We start from the raw sequence: 17,275 nt of genomic DNA on the forward strand, positions 1-17,275 counted from the left end.
AAAGCTGTGCCCCTGGGACCTAGGACACCGTGGCAGAAAACAGGGTCCCTCAGGTCCTGTCCCCCAACACCACCTCTGGGTAGAGGGGTCATTTGGGTCCCTGCTTTCTGCCCAATCCCAGGTGGGGCTGAGCCAGGTAATGTGAAATCACATGTGGGAGGATGGGGTTGAGGATCACAGACAGGACTCGGGACCAACATTAGCCCCTTACCCGCTGGGTGACCCCGGCAGGTGCCTCTCCTCTGCCCCTGTTTCCTTAGCTGCAAAGAGATGAGGATGTTGGAGCAGAGTTTCTGAGGCCCTGACCTCCACGATATTGTGAACTTTTCTCAAACTCCCACAAAGTGCCAGATACTTCATCTGTCCTCATTGTGTGCCTGCAAGGAGATATTGCTAGAGGCTGTGAGCTGGCCTTCAAACCCATGCCCCTTTCTACCAGTAAGTGACCAGAATTTTTTTTGCCAGCCTCCCTTGGTCTTAGGAACGGCCACATGGCCATTTCTTGCCAATGGAATTGAGCAGAAATAATGTGACCCCTTCAGAGGGGCTCTGTGGGCTCCTTGTCCATCTCCTTCCCTCTCTCACAGAGCAGTCACGGACACGTGCGGGTCACTGACTGTGGAGAAGAGGACATTGTCCTAAGGGACGGGGTGGAAGGAACTGGGTCCCGGATGTCCGCATGGAGCAGTGGCATGGGGTGCTCACTGTGGACAGTGATCCATTCTCTTCCTGAAGCCACTGCCTTATGGTGGTCTCTGCTACGTTAGCTCAACACTCACCTGAACACCCCTGTGTTGTGGGTAGGTGACCCCGAGGCTCCCTGAGTACTGCAGGGCCAGAAGCTCTCTGCCCCAAAGCCTCACCTGCTGCTTGTGTGTGTCCTTCAGGCCCGAACCCCAGCGACACCTCCCACCACCAACGCCAGGAGAAAATAGCCCCGCTTCTTAGCAGGTCACGATCACAACTCGGGATGTACTGTAGTCTTCAAAGCACGTATCACAGTCCTATGCTTTGTTTATTGATTTCCTTGTTTATTTCCCATCTCCTGCTGGTTGAAATCTGTGAGGACAGGAGCCTTGTCTGTTCTCAGCCGCTGCTTCTGGATTCTGGTATAGACAGTGATGCCAGGGAAATACGCATGGTATGCGCGAGTGAGCGACCCTGTTCTACAGCAGAAGGGACGGAGGCACAGGGCAGTGAGGAGAGTTTTCCGAAGCGCCTCATCCGTGGTAGAGACGAGATGCCAGTCCAGGCTGTGGGGCCCTGTGCTGTGCTGTGCGGTGTGCTCAGACCTTGTGGTCGGCTGCTCATCCCACATGAGTGGGACCGGGTGGGAGATGGGGTTACAGAAAAAGTAGATTCACAAAGGGAACCTTTACAAAGTTACCTACAGACTTTTCACATTGTGCTGCCTTAACAAATGATCACAAACCGGGTGGCTTAACACAGGAGTTAATTCTCCCACAGTCTGGAGGCTAGAAGTCTGCTAAGTGTGTGTGTGCTCTTCCCACCCGCTTCCACTCCCACCACGATTCCTGTGTTTAACCTCTAATTCCCAGTAGGATGGGCTTGGAGGTGAGGTCTTTGGGAGGTAATATGTCATGAATGCGATCGATGCCCGTATAAGAACAGACAGGAGAGAGATGCTCTCATTCTCCATCCTGTGAGGACAGAGCAGGAAGGTGGCCGTCTCTCCAGGAACGGAATCCGTTGGCACCTTGATCTTGGACTTCCAGAACTGCTATTTCAATAGAAATAAGTGCTTGTTGGTTAAGCCCCTCTGTCTATGGTATTAGGTACAGCAGCCTGAGCACACTAACAAAAGTCCAAAATCGAGGTGTCAGCAGGGCCATGTCCTCTTGGAGACCATGGGTAGAATCCTTCCTTCCTTCCTCCTGATTTTGGGGGTGACTGGCAATCCTTGGTGTTCCTTTGGGGTTGGCTTATAGCTACACCACCCCAGTCTCTACCTGTGTTGCTCATGGCCTTCTCCCTGGGTGTCTCTGTGCCTCTTGTCTTCTTATAAGGACATCAGTCATATTGGATTAGGACCCAGCCAATGAATTTATCATAACTTGATTACATCTGCAAAGACCCTCTTTCTAAATAAGGTCACATTTATACACACAAGGGTTAGGACTCCAACATGTCATTTTTTGGAACACAATTCAATCCATAAAACACATTTCATTTTAACTTCCAAGGAGTCGGCATACAGTCCCTGACCTTCCCCAAGGCCTCTCCTTCAGTTTTGTGTCCACCCGGTTAGTTCCGAGTCACCTTTCTTGTGACACCGAGAGGACGCCATCCCCACCGTCCAGCCTTGAACTCTGAGGGGGAGAGGGAGTTTAAAGGACCTTGCAAAGTGGCTGAAAGGTGGAACCACATAGACTCTGACAACCTCTTCCCACCCAGTTATTTACATCTGTCTCACCCACACCTCACTTGACAGCTATTTTTTTTTTTTTTTTTTTTTTTGTCCAACGCAGATCATGTCTTTCAAAACATTCAGCTGAGTTTTCAAAAGGAACAGTATCGCTCGTCGTTTGTGTACTTCTGACTCATCCATTAATATAATGTTTAATTAGATTACAAACCAGTAATTACAATGACAAGTTAACTGTCAGAAACGCATTAGGGTACAGAAGCAACCGACTGTGAGTGTAGCCTGGATGGAGCTGGGAACGAGGGAGGAGGTGCCGGCTGCCCCTCTGCTGGGCTCCCCTTGCAAAGGGAGGACTGGTGCTTTGGTCGGGGCAGTGAGAGGAGAGACACTTGGCTGAGTTGTGTTTTTTTGGAGTGTAGGGGTGTCTAGACTGGGTGCACCTCTGCATCCGAGCACCCAGGTGCTAGGCACAGCAGGGCTAGCCAGCCCCTTACTGAGCTCTGTGATAATCAAACTTCCTGTTTCCCTCCATAGTCCCCTCACCCCCATTACTGATGTTCAGTCTGTTCCCTCAGCGGGTCCCCCACTGTCCACTCAGGGAGTCTCTAATCTTGAAAAACCAGGGACCAACACACCCATGGGGGTGGCTGGATCATAACCAGTTTTGACAGAAACTGGGATCCTCACACATTGCTGTTGGGAATGTAAAATGGTGCAGCCCCAGTGGAGAAGTTTGGTGGTTCCTCTGGAAGCTAAACAGTTACATTTGACCCAGGAGTTGCATTCCTGGGCATATACCCAAGAGCATGGAAAGCAGGCGTTCAAAGGAATGAAGTTCTGGTTCAGGCTCCCACAGTGTGGGTGGACCCTGACAGCACTGTGCTAAGTGAAAGAAGCCAGTCACGAAAGGACAAGTGTTGTATGATTCCACTTCTATGAAATGTCGGAAACAGGCAAGTCTGTGGGGACAGAAAGCAGGCTGGTGGTGGCCAGAGGCTGGGGGAGTGAGGAGCAGGAGTGAGTGCTGAAGGTATGGTGTTTCCATTCGGGGACGGACAGGTTCTGGAAGCAGGTGGTGGTGAAGGTTGCACATTGTGAGAGCACTCGTGGCACGGAACTGTGCATTCGGACACAGTTGAGATGGCACGTTCTGTCTTAGGTGTGTTTTGCCACAATTAAAAAAGAACAAAGTGAGGCCAGCTGCAGTCCCCTCCGGGGGGCACTGGGCTCAAGACAGGCTTGTTGTAGTTCCGGTGGTCTCTAGTGTGATCTCCAAATGGTGATCTCGGTGGCGTTTCCAACGTACTGAGGGCTCTGAAGGACATGCACGGCCCTGGCGTCTCTTGCCCCCACGCTGCAGGGCCTGGTGGGGTGCGGAGGGTAGGGACTAGGAGGCTATGCTTAGAGATGGAGCAGGGCTGGGGACACTGGGCGGCGGGCAGCCTGTGGTCGGACTGGAGGCTGGGCTGGGCTCAGAGAGGGATCCGCCCGAGGCTCATGCTTTGCAGACATCGACTCCTACATCTAGCTTCGTATCTGTTTGCCCACAAACGGGAAAAACCAAAGAATTTCCCGAGGGAGGGCATTGGAGGGGGCAGCAGGGCAGGGAGGGGTGCCCTACAAAGAACTCCTGCTGCATCGGGGTTAAACACAGTGCAGGCTAAGGGGGGCCAGCCGTGGTTCACATCCAGCCGTCCACTGCTGGGTGCCTTTGGGCAGCTCATTAACCTCTCTGGGCCTTGCTGTCCCCCTCTGTTAAGTGGGGTAATAGCACCTGCCTCACTGAGGGACTGAGGAGGCTGGAGGGGAAGCTGAGGATTCTCCCCCCCCCCCCGGGTGGTATGAAGAGTAGATGAGGTCAACAAGTGAGGGGCTCAGCGGCGCTTGGTGCCCAGTAAGCACTCGGCGAATGACAGTGTCGTTGGTGACATGCAGAAAGCACCCCCTTTATTTGGACCGAGGGTGGGCTGTTGGGTTTGGAGTCAGGGCTGGATGAAGTGATGCTGAGGCCAGTGGCACCCTCGCAGGGCTGGGCAGAGTCTGGGTGGATGCAGAGAGATGCCCAGAGGCTCCTAGGGGTCTGGGCTGCACTGTTTATAGTTAGGAAGTGGAGGGGTGGAGGGTGTTGGGGAGAAAGGGAAGGAAGGCTGGGAACCGGGGGGACATACACAACCCTCATAGCTCCCACCCAGCTGGACTCAGCGGCTGGACACTGGTTGGACCACCTCCAGGCTGGTCCTATCTTCTCCTGGAACACATCCTCAGTCAGACAGTCTGGAACACTGAGGCCTGCTTGCTCCCCCCTCCCCCAGCTGCTTTATCAGTCCTGGTCTCCCCAAATTCAAGCCTACTGACTGTAGTCAATGGAGGGGGTGAAAAGAGCCCTGGACTTGGAGCCAAAGGACTGTTGATCTCAGGTGAGTGAGTCTCCAGGCCTCAGTTTCCTCAGCTGTAAAATGGGCTAGTTCCTACCTCCATTAGCTAATTGAGGGTTAGACAAATGTTATAAAGGATTCTGTGGAATGCAAAGAGGTCTACAAATGCCCTCAGTGAAAGAATTATCTGGATTCCAAAACCTCCTCCCCTTCCTAATAAGTGTATTTCCCAGATCTGACTCCTTCCCCAGGCCTGGACCTAGGGGTCTGACCCAGCAGCAGTAAGGGACTGAGGAGGCTGGAGGGGAAGCTGAGGATTCTCCCCCCCCCCCCCTGCAGCAGGAGTCTATTGTCACATTCAGGGAGACGGTCCCCTCCCCATGTCTTCCCTGTCTCTACATCAGGAGCCCAAAATGGAAAATCAAAACCCCACACTGGTTTTCCCTCCACTGCTGATCTGTGCCTAGGAAGGAGGGTCCCCAGGAGAAATGGACTCAGGGAGGGCAATTTTAGGGGACTTTAGCCTTTGGCTTGAGAGGGGGGTCTATACCACAGTGACCTCACCCTGCAGCTGCCCAGCCCCTCCCTGAAGTGGAGTGACCTGTGTGTCTGTTGGCCCATAGAACCACACTCACCCCCCAAGGGGCCTCTCTTCCGGCTCCACCCACAGGCCAGACTGGCCTTCACCCTGGTCCCAGAGCCCAGAACACACAGGGGCCGCGGAGGGTTACTCTCCGGGCACCTGCCCTGGCATAGGAGCTGCAGTTCTCTGGGGCCCAGATGTTCGCAGCTGTGCCTGAAGCAGGCCCTCTGCCCTTATAGTCTCTGGATGGGAGGGGTCCCGGGGCTCCTCTGGACCGGCCCCTGCCTGCCAGGGACACCTGTAGCTCCTCTGATGACGGCAGCCTTGGAGGTGGCCGCCCGCGTGAGCTCGGAGCTGAGCGGTTGTTGCGGGCATTGGGGGGCTGCTCATCTGCCCCTCACACCGCGCCTAGGGCGGAGTGCACAGGAGCTGCTCAGAGGGAGCCCACAACTAAAGCCACCAGGAGGCACAAGCAGGAGAGGGGGCACCGCCCCTTTCGCCTCCTCAAGGAATCTTATATATGCAACCCCCTCAGAATCCCCAGCCCATCCTTGGGAGGCCCCGCCCCCACATCCCTACATTTCCTAGGAAAGCCTCCCTTTCTCCCTCCTCCTCCTCCATGGAGTGAAACGCAGAGTCGCAGAGTCGTAGAGTCAAGGAAGATGCCTGCGTGTGGCCATTCGAGATCCATCTGCCACTTCAGATCCCTCCTGCCAGCCAGGCTCTTTACGGGGCTTCTCCCCCAGTTACTCTGGAAGCTGTTAGCCTGTGTCCCCTGGTCCCCTCCCCCCCCATGTCTTCCCGGTCTCTCTGCTTAAGGGGACAGAGCTGGAGTTGGCAGAGCAGGGTGCCCACATGGCCTTAAGGGATACCCGCAGCTCCTCCCCGGACCAGACCCCCACCCGCTGCACCTCCCTCCCCGGCAGGGAGCTTTAGGGCTCTAGGTACCCGTCATCTCAGCCTGTGCTGCTGTGTCCCTGTGGCCAGAGACCCCGCGGCAAGGCCCAGGCTGGCCTGGCCCTGTGTGTGCACAGGGAGTTTCATTGTCCCCGCCTCCCCACCAGGACACAGCTCACCCCGGCTTCCGCCCCACGCTGCTGTGACTGGACGCTCTCTCTGGGCCTCCTCGTGGCCCAAGTGGCCGTGGGAAGTGCAGGGGGATTAATGGCCCCGGTGGCAGCCTTCGCCCCGAGACTGAGGGAGCTGGTGGGTGAACATCCCTCGGTCCTCAGTGGGATGATGGAGGCGTGTGTCCCACTCGGCTTCCTGAGTGTCCAGCAGGATTAAGTCCCAGCTGCCCAGAGGGGCAGTGGCCTGTGCGCACCCACCCTTCCCGCCACCTTCCTTTGCTGGGCCCCCACCCCCACCTGCTCCCTGTTTCCAGGGGCTGGGGCACTCCATCACCACTCCTTTGCCCAAGCTGTGCCCCTGCCCATGAGGTCCTGTACCTGCATCTTTCACCCACAGCCCGTCTCTCCCTACAACGCACCCCCTTACAAAAGCTGTCCTTATCACCTGGGCCAGCAGGACCCACCTAGTTCTCAGCCAGCCCTCAGGGCTTACCTACACCCCATCCGTGATGAGTGTGTGTTTCCCAGACACACAGAGGCCTCGAACCCTCAAAGTGGCCTCCATTTCTTGGCAGACCCTTTCCACCCAGCTCTGGCACAGTCCAGAACGTCACAGATGCTGGTTGAAAAGATAAATATTATTATTTACATCAGCCACCCCCATCTCCCAGCCCTGCACCCCCAAAGCCCTGGCTGTCCAGTGAGGGTGGGTCCAGTGAGGGCTGGGCCAGCCTATGCCTGGGGCGGATGTATGTGATCAGCTGACCCAAGGGCCACTTGCGCTGCTCCAGGCGCTGGGGCCCGAGGGCCCTGCCCTTTCTCCTATCTTCGCGTAGCTAACAGGGCTGCCCCAGAGGCCATCCAGGGGCAACAAGCTCTCTGTGACCAGCCAGAGGGGTTGCCCAGAGGCCAGGTCACTTCCGTCAGCAGGCTGGACGGTCCTCTGCGTTCTCTGCCCCTTCGCAGGGAGACCGGCTTTGGTTGGGGCGCACCCGGGCTCTAGCTCCCAGGCCACTCCCTTCCAGCCCCCACCTTCTCACAAAGGGGAGACCCCTGGGGCAGGAGGGCGGGGAGAGGGAGCCTGTGTGGCTGGCGGGGCAGTAAAAGTCCGAGGGTGCGGTGCAGCGAGGCAGGGCATTTCTGGTGGCAGCGCCACGGGGCCGGATGACGTTCTGGTGGCGTGGGAGGATTTCCGGTCACGAAGCCTGATGACTGATGATGCCACTGATTTCTAACGTCTCCAGGGCTCTGACGGCAAGCCCTGGTTCCCATCGCTGTTGGAAGGCCTTGCGAAGGCCCGGAGGCATTATCTCCGTGGTTGGGATGCTGTTTTGAGAGTTTCCCATGGTGCCCCTGGGGCAGTGCATTGGCCGCCTTGTGCTCCGGGAGGACGCCTCTTGGAGGGACCCATGTGCTGCTTTGGGTTGCCTGGCTCCCCATTCTCACTCCATTCGCCGGGGAGGACTGGGGGCAGAGGGGAGTCCGGGGCCCTGGGCCCAGCCCAGTTCTGTAGCTTATTTTCCAGTTGTCCCGTGGCCCAGAGTGAGGCTGCTCTCCGAGGCCAGAACTCCTGCTCAGCTGGGGGTCAGGGAGGGGCCTCCCGGGTCTCAGTGCCAGGATGGGGTGGGGAAGGAGCCGGTTGGTCAGCTGCAGACACGGCCCTCCAGCTCAGACCCCCGTGGACTGCTTGATGCTGTGGAAGCTGACCCGGGTTGGGGAGGTGGGGATGGACATGGCGCGGGCCACCCGGGCGCGGATCGAGTGCTTGTCCTGCCATCGGTGCCACCTCTTCCGGACGGCAGAGCGGACCTGTGGGCACAGAGCAGACCATGACGTGTGAGCGCAGTGGCAGGAGGGCCCGCCCTCCCTCCCGGAGGGCTGCCACAAGCAGCTGTAAGGCAAACAGCTGTGCAGGCGAGCGGCGCACAGGTGTGAGGCGCACAGGGGGCCGCATAGGAAAGGAACATTTTTGGTTTGCACGTTTGTTGGGACGGTTTTCTCTGTGTCCTGAGGAAGGGGTGCCTTTTTCTAATCCACACAGTGTCTTTGCCGTGAATAATCCCAACCCTCCATCCACACGCATCCCCTGCCCTAGGGCTCAGCTTCCTGGCTCTCAACAACCCCTGTCACAGACCACTGACAAGGCTGAGCCCCGGCTCTTCCCCCTTCTCAATGCCAACTGCCTAAGTGAGCAAAGGAGTGGGCTTGCCAGGGCAGGAGCAGCGTGGGCAGGCGGCACGGACCCCCCAGGACATCCCTAAAGGGGGCGGGGAGGAGGGCCGGCCTGTGGGGGGCAGAGGGAGGCTGCAGGCCACCTCTCCTCCCATTAGGCTTCCTGCCGTCCTGAGCCCCAGCCGGGGTCCTTACCTCGCTGTTGAGGAAACAGTAGAACACAGACACGAAGAAGCCCTGGGGTGGAGGAGAAGGAGGGTCAAGGGGACTGGGCTGGGTGGCCCCACTCAGTTTCCGGGCAGCCCCTTCCCTCCTCAGTGTCCAGCCCCTCCAGGCCCCTGCCTGGGAGAATGCCTGCCCCTGGAGGCGGAGGGGAGGTCGGGGGCAGGGCCAAGAGGGGAAGGCGTCAGTACCTGGAAGGACTCCAGGAAGGAGTTGAAGTAGATGAAGACGACCCGGGAGACCTCGTCCTCCCCGGGGTTCACGAAGAACAGCATGTAGGTGATGCCCAGCAGGGGGAGCAGTACCAGAGTGGCCTTCACAGCCTTCCTGGGGGGCCGGGGGGCGGGAAGCCAGAGTCACAGCCCACCCCGGAGGGGGCTGGGCTGGGAGTCAGTCCCCTGTGTCTGAGATGGGGGGGCTGGGGTTTCAGGAGGGACTGCCAGGCCTGGGGGAAGACCCTGGGTAAGGGCTGGGATCTCTGGAGCCCCCAGGGGTGGGGGACACAAGACCAGCTACCTGTACTGAATGGTCTCAGACGTGGTGGACGCCCGAAGTTTGGTCATGAGGATGCGGACGATGTTGAAAAGGAAGATAAAATTGATCTGCAAGCGAGCACACAGTGGGATGGTGTAGGCTTGTGTGTGTGTGCAAGATGTCAGGGACTTAACCGTCTCAGGTCTGGTCTCGGTCCCCCCTGCTGCTCTCCCGCCACCTTCACTAGCACTGGAACATTCTAGGCAGAGGGATCCTTGGGGTTCACAGTCGGCTCTTATTGCCCCTCCCCACTGCCCCCCCCACCAGGTTCTTACCAGCAGGACCAAGATCATGGGGCCCTGGTAGATGTAGTCGGTGTAAACCCCAGGCCTTTTGCCAAACCAGCACCTAGAAGGCCACAGATAGGAGGTGAGAGGAGGGGGCTATTCGGATCCAGTTCGGTGGCAGAGGGGAGGGGCATTGCTTGGCAAGGGCAGGACCGGGGCTGGAAACCAGGCTCTGGATGCCCAAATTCCCACCCTGGCAAAAGGTCAAGCCACTTGATCCCACCACAGCAGTTATCCCATCTGCAGCATGGTCGGCATCCCCTGTCATTAGATGTAAAGCTGGAAGCAGGCAGTGTGGCAGGGAGATCATGGAAAAGGCGTCTGAGAGGAGCAGGCATGGGCCCAACACACCACTGCTCCCTTCAGTTTCCGGCACAAGCCCCTGTCCTGTAGTAGGCCCCCAACAGCTAGCAGTCTCCCAGTCGGCTCCATTGCAATGTGAACAGCCTTGAGGCAGAGCTTCCATAGGTCCCTCCCGTCCCAGGAAGCAGACTTGCTTTGCATTTTCCTGAGCTCCCTCCAGCAAGCTCTAGGAAGGTCAGGGGAGGGAGGGGGACAGGGCACCCAGAAAATCCCACCTCCCTGCCTAGAGGCAGCCCCGCAATGCCTAGATTTCACGATGCTTCCACAAACCAGAACTGAGATTTTTTTAGGTGGAAAATCTTGACTTTTTAAAGATTAACAACCAATTCAAAAAACATGGTGCAGACCACACGTGAGCTGTCTGAGTGGCCTTGAGTCTGGATCCCTTCTGCTGCAGTGGCAGCATCTTGCCACAAGGTGGAGCTCCAGAGTCATCCAGACCAACTTCCCCACCTCAGGCATCCTTTTTTCCTCTAGAATGCTTACTGGGCAGCTTTGGGAGAAAGTTCTTCCTCTTTCCCCCTGTGCTCACACCTACACCTGCACACCTGCAGGCACAGATCATCGCCCAGGGTTTACACTGCTCCTGCTCAGGGACTCTGGCCCACAGTGGTGTGTCAGTTGCCCTCTTGCCCCCGCCCCCACCTTTCCCGGGATCACCCTGGTAAGTAATGAACATGATTTCCCAGTGAGGCTGTGGTGGCTGCCCTACTCTGTGGTGGTGGGGAGAATTGTCACTGATGAAGGCCGCCTGGAACCCCAGTCAGACAGTGAGTTCCTGAACCACTGGTGGAGAAGATCCTGGAACATCCCTAGGCTTTGTCCCCTTTTTCTGCCTCTATCTCAGGGGTTCTCTTTTCTCCAGTGCAGAGTAGAATCACCTGGGCAGTTAAAAAAAATATCGTGGTGCCGGCCACACTCTGGACCAGTTACATCCACACCTGGAGGTCAAGCCTGGGCATTGGTACTTTTTAAGGCTTCCTGGGTGACTCTAATGGGAGCCAAGGCTGAGAACCACTCTCGTGGAAGCCCCGTTGTCAGGGGCAGCTGGGAACATCTGTATCAATAAGGCGCTCAGGATTTCAGAGCTGCAAGGGGGTCTCTGAGATTGTCAGGATCAGTTGCTATTAAGTCTTAAAATTAATAGGAAACATTTGTACGGCATATACAATGTGCCAAGTACAATCCTAAATGCTTAAGTATAATAATATATACTAACTCATGTCATCCCCACCACACCCTGTGAGGGGGGCACTATTATTAAGATGCCCATTTTTCAGATGAGGAAGCTGAGGCACGCTGTAGTAAGTATAGCACACAGGTCATACAGTTACTTAGTGATGGGGCCACGATTCAGACCCTGAACAGTTTAGTCTGGCTCCACAGGCAGCCGGTAACCCTCCTGTGGTTCTGCCTGGGAGAGCCCAAGACAGAATTGCCTGGATTCGCCTGTCTAGCCACCCGCCCCCCCCCCCCCCCCCAAGCAGAGCACCCTAGGGAGCCTCAGACTGAGCCTAGCCCCATGCTCCCTGTCTTTCTAGATGAAGAAACTGTGGCCCTGACAGGGAAGGTGACTGCCGAGGGCCCTGGAGGGGCGTCAGGCAGAGCTGGGCTGAGAGCCTGGGCCTGGGGCCGAGGGGCCCTCGGCGGTGAGAGGACGGAGCCGACTTACTTCTCGTTGTCGTAGTACAGCTTCCCAACGGCCCAGGCCACGATGATGGGGAAAGGCACGCCTGGGGAAGACAGCGCTGTCTCAGAGCCAGTCCGCGGGCCTGGAGGCAGGCAGGGGTCCCCAGGGTGGAGCTGGGACCCACTCTTCCAAGGTACCTCCTTTAAATGCTCCCCCCACCTCAGCGAGGGCACAGGGCTGTGGTGTACATTCTGTCACCCTAACCTGGCCCTGCAGCCCGCTGACCTGGGTCTGGGTGAGGAGAGGGGAGCCTGGGATGGGAATGGGGGGGTGGGGGTGGGGGGACCGGCTCACCCCAGCCAATGAGGATGAACATCCACTTGCGCAGCCGGTCGGTGGAGTAGGTGAGCACGATGGCCGTGTGCAGGTAGCAGCCCTCCCCAAACATCCAGAAGAAGTTGGTCACATGGAAGTAGTTGTAGGCGGCTGTCACCAACCTGCACCAGCCCTGCCGCCCGCCCCCACCAGATATGACAGTGAGCGGGGTGGGGGGGACAGGTGGGGGAAGCACCCGCATCCCACCCTGGGCCTAGGGCCTCCCCTCAGCAGGATGGCGCACTCCCCAGGATCCACTCCTGTCCTGTGGGCCCCAAGGCCCGGCCCTGGCCCTGCCCCTCCAGGACAGCCCCGCCCGGACCCCTCCTCCACCCAGGCCTGCCCCCACCAGGACATACCACGTTGCTCTGGTGGACTTCGGGGCTCATGGTGAGCTGGACCACGAACCACGTGGCATTGCGCAGGATGAAGGCCGAGATGAGGTTCCAGTGGATGATGTTTCTGAGGCACCGGATGCTCCTAGGGGCGGCAGGGCAGGTGGGTGTTGGGAGCAAGGGAAGGAGAGAGAGGGTGAGGGATAGGCCGCAAGCACCACTCCAGCCCAGATGTATGGATGGGAAAACTGAGTCTCAGAAAGGGGCTGACTGGCTAAGTCACGCATGGCCCTTCCTACCTGTGACCCACCCACACCTAAGCTCTGGGGGCAGAATCTGCCACAGCCAATGCTCCAGGACCAGGGGCTGCCCCTTCCCCCCGGGCACTCCTCCCGCCCTGTGGTCCCAGGTTTGAGGGTCAGAAAACACTCAGGCCTCCAGTGGGGCGTCTCCCTCCAGCTTTCACCTTATGCTTCGGCCGCCCTCCGCCCCCTCCCTGCCCCTGGCAGTTCCTGGGCAAGGGGGCAGAAGTGACCCTGCCAGAGGTTTCCAGAGACCTGGGACTCTGCAGCTGTCACCCCCTCCCACTGAGGCGAGGGGCAGGATCCCCTTCCCAGCAGCCCCCTGTGCCTGCCTTCTCCCTCCCCTGCTCAAGGCCCAGGGACGGTGCCAGGGACTGCTCACCTGAGCCGCAGAAAGAGGACGAAGGCCACCAGGAGGGCCACCAGGGAGATGCAGTGGCCCAGGTAGTTGATGATGATAGCAAGATGGTAGTGCACCTTGTTCTTCTTCTGAGGCCAGAGAGAGGGGCAGAGGTGAGGTTCCCCCACGGCCCCACCCCTGCGCCCAGACCCAATGGTGGCACAGATCCCGTGGTGGCCGGGACAGAGTGGGCAATGCCAACAATAGCCCCCTTTCCGAGCCCCAAGTGCCTCACGTTGCCCTGGAGCAGCCCTGTGTCCTTTGGGGCTGTGTCTCCCTGTCTGTCGGTCTGTCCCTGAATCCCACGCTCTGCCCCCTGCTCCGTGCTGTTGAACGAGTGTCTGTTAACCTGACTCTCCACATGGCACAGGGACCCCGTTCTGCGTGCACAGACGCGTGTGCAGGGCTCATGGGGGTGTTCATGCTCACATTTCCACTCAGGTCAAACTCTCTGGCCCTGGGGGGTGCAGACACCAGCCCTCCCGGACGTCCTCCCGCCCCCCATGTCTGGGTGGAGACACCTCCGCCTCCACCACCCGTCACTCCCTCCTGCTGCCGCTGAAGCCGGCCTCTGTCAGCGAGGGGGAGGGTGGCTGTGGATGCGCATCCACCGAATCGGTAGAAACCACAGAACCCCCTCAGGTTCTGTAATTCCCTTTCTAGGTCCAGCCCCTGCCCCAGGACTAGAACGAAGTCCCCAACGTTGTAACTTCATTTATTTCATAGATCGATGGTCCCGAGGGATCAAGTCCAACCCCATCCATCTTCCAGGTGAGAAAACTGAGACCCACACTCACTCACCTAAGGCATGTGCCTCTGCAGTGGGACATGCAGCAGCCATCCAAGCCACTCCCTCCCTCTCCCCTCTCCCCAGCCCTGCCCCACCCCTGCTGAAGGGGCAGCCTCACTGCAGGACCTCTGAGGTCCTAGGTCCAGGTGCTCAGCAGCTCTGCTCTGGGGGCTGGTTTTCCCAGGGTGGGATGTGGGTGCTCTGCTCTGGGGGCTGGTTTTCCCAGGGTGGGATGTGGGTGCTCTGCCCTCGGGCTGGTTTTCCCAGGGTGGGATGTGGGTGCTCTGCTCTGCGGGCTGGTTTTCCCAGGATGGGATGTGGGTGCTCTGCTCTGGGGGCTGGTTTTCCCAGGGTGGGATGTGGGTGCTCTGCTCTGGGGGCTGGTTTTCCCAGGGTGGGATGTGGGTGCTCTGCTCTCGGGGCTGGTTTTCCCAGGGTGGGATGTGGGTGCTCTGCTCTCGGGGCTGGTTTTCCCAGGGTGGGATGTGGGTGCTCTGCTCTGGGGGCTGGTTTTCCCAGGGTGGGATGTGGGTGCTCTGCTCTGGGGGCTGGTTTTCCCAGGGTGGGATGTGGGTGCTCTGCTCTGGGGGCTGGTTTTCCCAGGGTGGGATGTGGGTGCTCTGCCCTCGGGCTGGTTTTCCCAGGGTGGGATGTGGGTGCTCTGCTCTCGGGGCTATTTCCCCAGGGTGGGATGTGGGTGCTCTGCCCTCGGGCTGGTTTCCCTGGCAGAGGCTTTCAGGAACCTGGTAGGCAGTCACGTTAGCAACTCAGTGCTGCTCAGGGGCTGACACCCAGCGAGGTGTAAATGGAGGTAGACCAGAGAGACAGAGGCTTTCAGGAACCTGGCAGGCAGTCATGTTAGCAACTCAGTGCTGCTCAGAGGGGCTGACACCCAGTGAGGTGTAAATGGAGGCAGGCCAGAGAGACAGAGAGAGGGGAAGGGGCTGTGCAAATGGGGGGGGGGGCCTCTGAGCACCTGGCAGCAGATACCAAACCTGGAGTCTCCCTGCGCACATCCAGCCTGACTGGAGCTGGCGCTTCGTTGCTTTTATTAAATTCTCCACACGCTGAAGCCCCTGGGTAATAAGAACGCGAGGGAGCCCCGGCCCAGGGGAATGTGAGGAGCACAGTGTGCAGGGAGCCCCTCCACCACCACCTGCTGTCAGCTCCTCCTCCAACCTCCCCTCCTGCCCCCCAGCAGGCGGTGCCAGGGTGGTTTGGGGGAGATGAATCCTTTATTAAGCACCTACTGTATGCTGGACACTGAGCCAGGAACTCGACAGATGTCACTGCTTTTCTTTCTCATCACTGCCCCTCAAGACTGTCCTTCTGTCCCTGTTTTTCCAGTTGAAGAGGCTGCATCATCGGCCCAAGCCAGCCAGCCAGCAGGCACATTCCAGTACTGCTTGGTCTTAAAGACCCAGCTTCCCCTGTCCCCACGGATGGAAAACAGAGGCACTCTCTCTGTCCGGGCTTCTGTGGGGAGGATGGGGACTCATGAGGGTTTTTCTCCACTGAGGCTGCAAGGGGAGAATTGGAGCAAACCACTCAAGGTTAGAGGCCCAGGCTGGGTTCCAGTCCCGTCTCAGCTGCCACATCAGCCTGTTGGCATCTGAGGAGGAGCAAGCCGTCTGGGGGTGGGGTTCACAGTGCAGAGAGCCCAAGAGGGTGTTGGGCAGATGGCAGTGGTACCTCAAGAGATGTCCAGAGACGGTCAGCAATACCCTGGAAGGTGGTCAGGGACACCCAGAGAGAACAGCCAGCCACATCCTGAGATACCCAGGATGTGACACTCCGAGAGACCTTAATGACACCCGAGAGACAGCCTGACCTCCTGAGAGAAAGCCACCACTCCCCACAGAATAGCACCAAGTCCCCAACGTTATAACTTCATTCAGAAGCCGCTGGGATGCTCAAGAAACACGTGGACACAGCCCATCCCTGGGGCCTGACCAGCACCCTGTCCCTGTTCCATTTGGAGACCTGAGACTGAGGAAGGCGGAGTGGTGTGGCACTGGGGCTTGTGTTCTGGTGGTGAGGGCTGTGGGCTGGCCTCTGGGCGCCCTCACAACTCCCACTTCACAGGCGCTGGCCTGCCAGTCCATCACCTGCAATCATTCCCTCTGGGCATGGTGCTTAATTAGGGCATATCCAGGGCCCAGAGCTGAGAAACCAAACGGGGTGCTCGGTTAACTGCAGCAGCTCCGAGGAAATGAGGAGTCCTGAGCGTGGGGAGGGCCCTGGCAGGGCCGGGAGCTGGCTTGTTTTTGAACAAGTGCTCCGGTGACTCTTATTCCCAGGCAGATCAAAACGGGATGGAGGGTCTCCAGGGTCCCATCCAATTTAGATCCTTCAGGCACAGGGATTCCCGGGACTGCCTGGTCCAGCCCCTCTCTCCTCCACCCCAGAAGCCTGAGATGCCTCAGACAGCTTGGGGCATCCTCCTTCTGCCCCAGGCTTCCAGCTCCATGGCCCCCACTTCCTCAGCGCCCACTGAAGGGGTGGGTGGAGATGTAGGGGCTGGGACAGGGCGGCAGGCAGCAACACCAGGAAGATAGATACACCTGGGCATCTGCCAAATCTCAGCCATAAAGGTTTATTCATTGCAGCACTGTTGGTAGCAACCAGAGACTGAGCATAAAAAAAACGGGTAAATAAATTACGGTCCATCTGCACGATGTGATATTATGCAAATGTAGAAGAGAATGAAGCTGCTCTTCAGGTACTGGTGTGAACAATCACCAAGATGGATACTTACATGCAAAAGGCAAGGTGTCAAACAGGGTGTGTAACATGCAACATTTGGGTAAAAACAGAGAAGAATATAGGCACCTAATTACTCGAATATGCAGGGAATGTCTCCGGGAGAACATTGAAGAAACTGGCAAAATGGGTCCTAGCTGGTTCGGCTCAGTGGATAGAGCATTGGCCTGCAGACTGAAGGGTCCCAGGTTCGATTCCTGGTCAGGGCACATGCCTGGGTTTCGGGCTCCATCCCCAGACTATCAGTGATTCTCTTTCATAATTGATGTTTCTATCTCTCTTTCCCTTCCTCTATGAAATCCATAAAAATATAATAATAAAAAATAAACTGGCAAAATGGTTGTCTCTAGGAGAGATTCCCCGGGGCTGGGTTGAGAGGGAGACATTCTCTGCCCATTTGTACCTCTGAATTCTGTATTATGTGTAACATCTTCTCAAAAACACTTGCCAATTTAAAAGGCCTTCTAAAAGGATTTTTCTAACTGCCCCGCCCCCACCCCCATCCCCGATTCTGAAATAGCCCCTGGCTGCACCTGGATATGTCACTCAGGTGGGAAGGGTGGAAAACGGATGAAAACCTGTGCCAGTGAGCAGGTGGAAGGAGGGAAGGAAGGAACGAGGACTCCTCGCATCAGCCTGCCCCCTGTCCACGTGACACAGACTCCCTCCTTACTACAGGAGCTTGAGT

General features: G+C 57.8%; 1 protein-coding gene across 1 annotated transcript in view; it reads right to left on the minus strand.

Annotated features, from left to right (window-relative positions):
- Positions 1 to 7,033: 7,033 nt before the first annotated feature.
- The window catches only part of CRHR1 (corticotropin releasing hormone receptor 1), a 39,962-nt gene continuing 29,720 nt past the window's right edge, over positions 7,034 to 17,275 (minus strand). Inside the window, exons 5-13 of the mRNA XM_036451721.2 lie at positions 13,017 to 13,123; positions 12,357 to 12,477; positions 11,977 to 12,130; positions 11,665 to 11,725; positions 9,618 to 9,690; positions 9,325 to 9,410; positions 9,000 to 9,135; positions 8,782 to 8,823; positions 7,034 to 8,223 (exon numbers count right to left, since the gene is read on the minus strand). Coding sequence (XP_036307614.1) covers positions 8,083 to 8,223; positions 8,782 to 8,823; positions 9,000 to 9,135; positions 9,325 to 9,410; positions 9,618 to 9,690; positions 11,665 to 11,725; positions 11,977 to 12,130; positions 12,357 to 12,477; positions 13,017 to 13,123 — 921 coding nt within the window. The 3' untranslated portion in view covers positions 7,034 to 8,082. The remainder of the gene's footprint in view (positions 8,224 to 8,781; positions 8,824 to 8,999; positions 9,136 to 9,324; positions 9,411 to 9,617; positions 9,691 to 11,664; positions 11,726 to 11,976; positions 12,131 to 12,356; positions 12,478 to 13,016; positions 13,124 to 17,275) is intronic.

This window comes from Pipistrellus kuhlii, unplaced genomic scaffold (assembly GCF_014108245.1).
Source record: "Pipistrellus kuhlii isolate mPipKuh1 unplaced genomic scaffold, mPipKuh1.p scaffold_m20_p_22, whole genome shotgun sequence".
Classification (NCBI taxonomy): Eukaryota; Metazoa; Chordata; class Mammalia; order Chiroptera; family Vespertilionidae; genus Pipistrellus; species Pipistrellus kuhlii.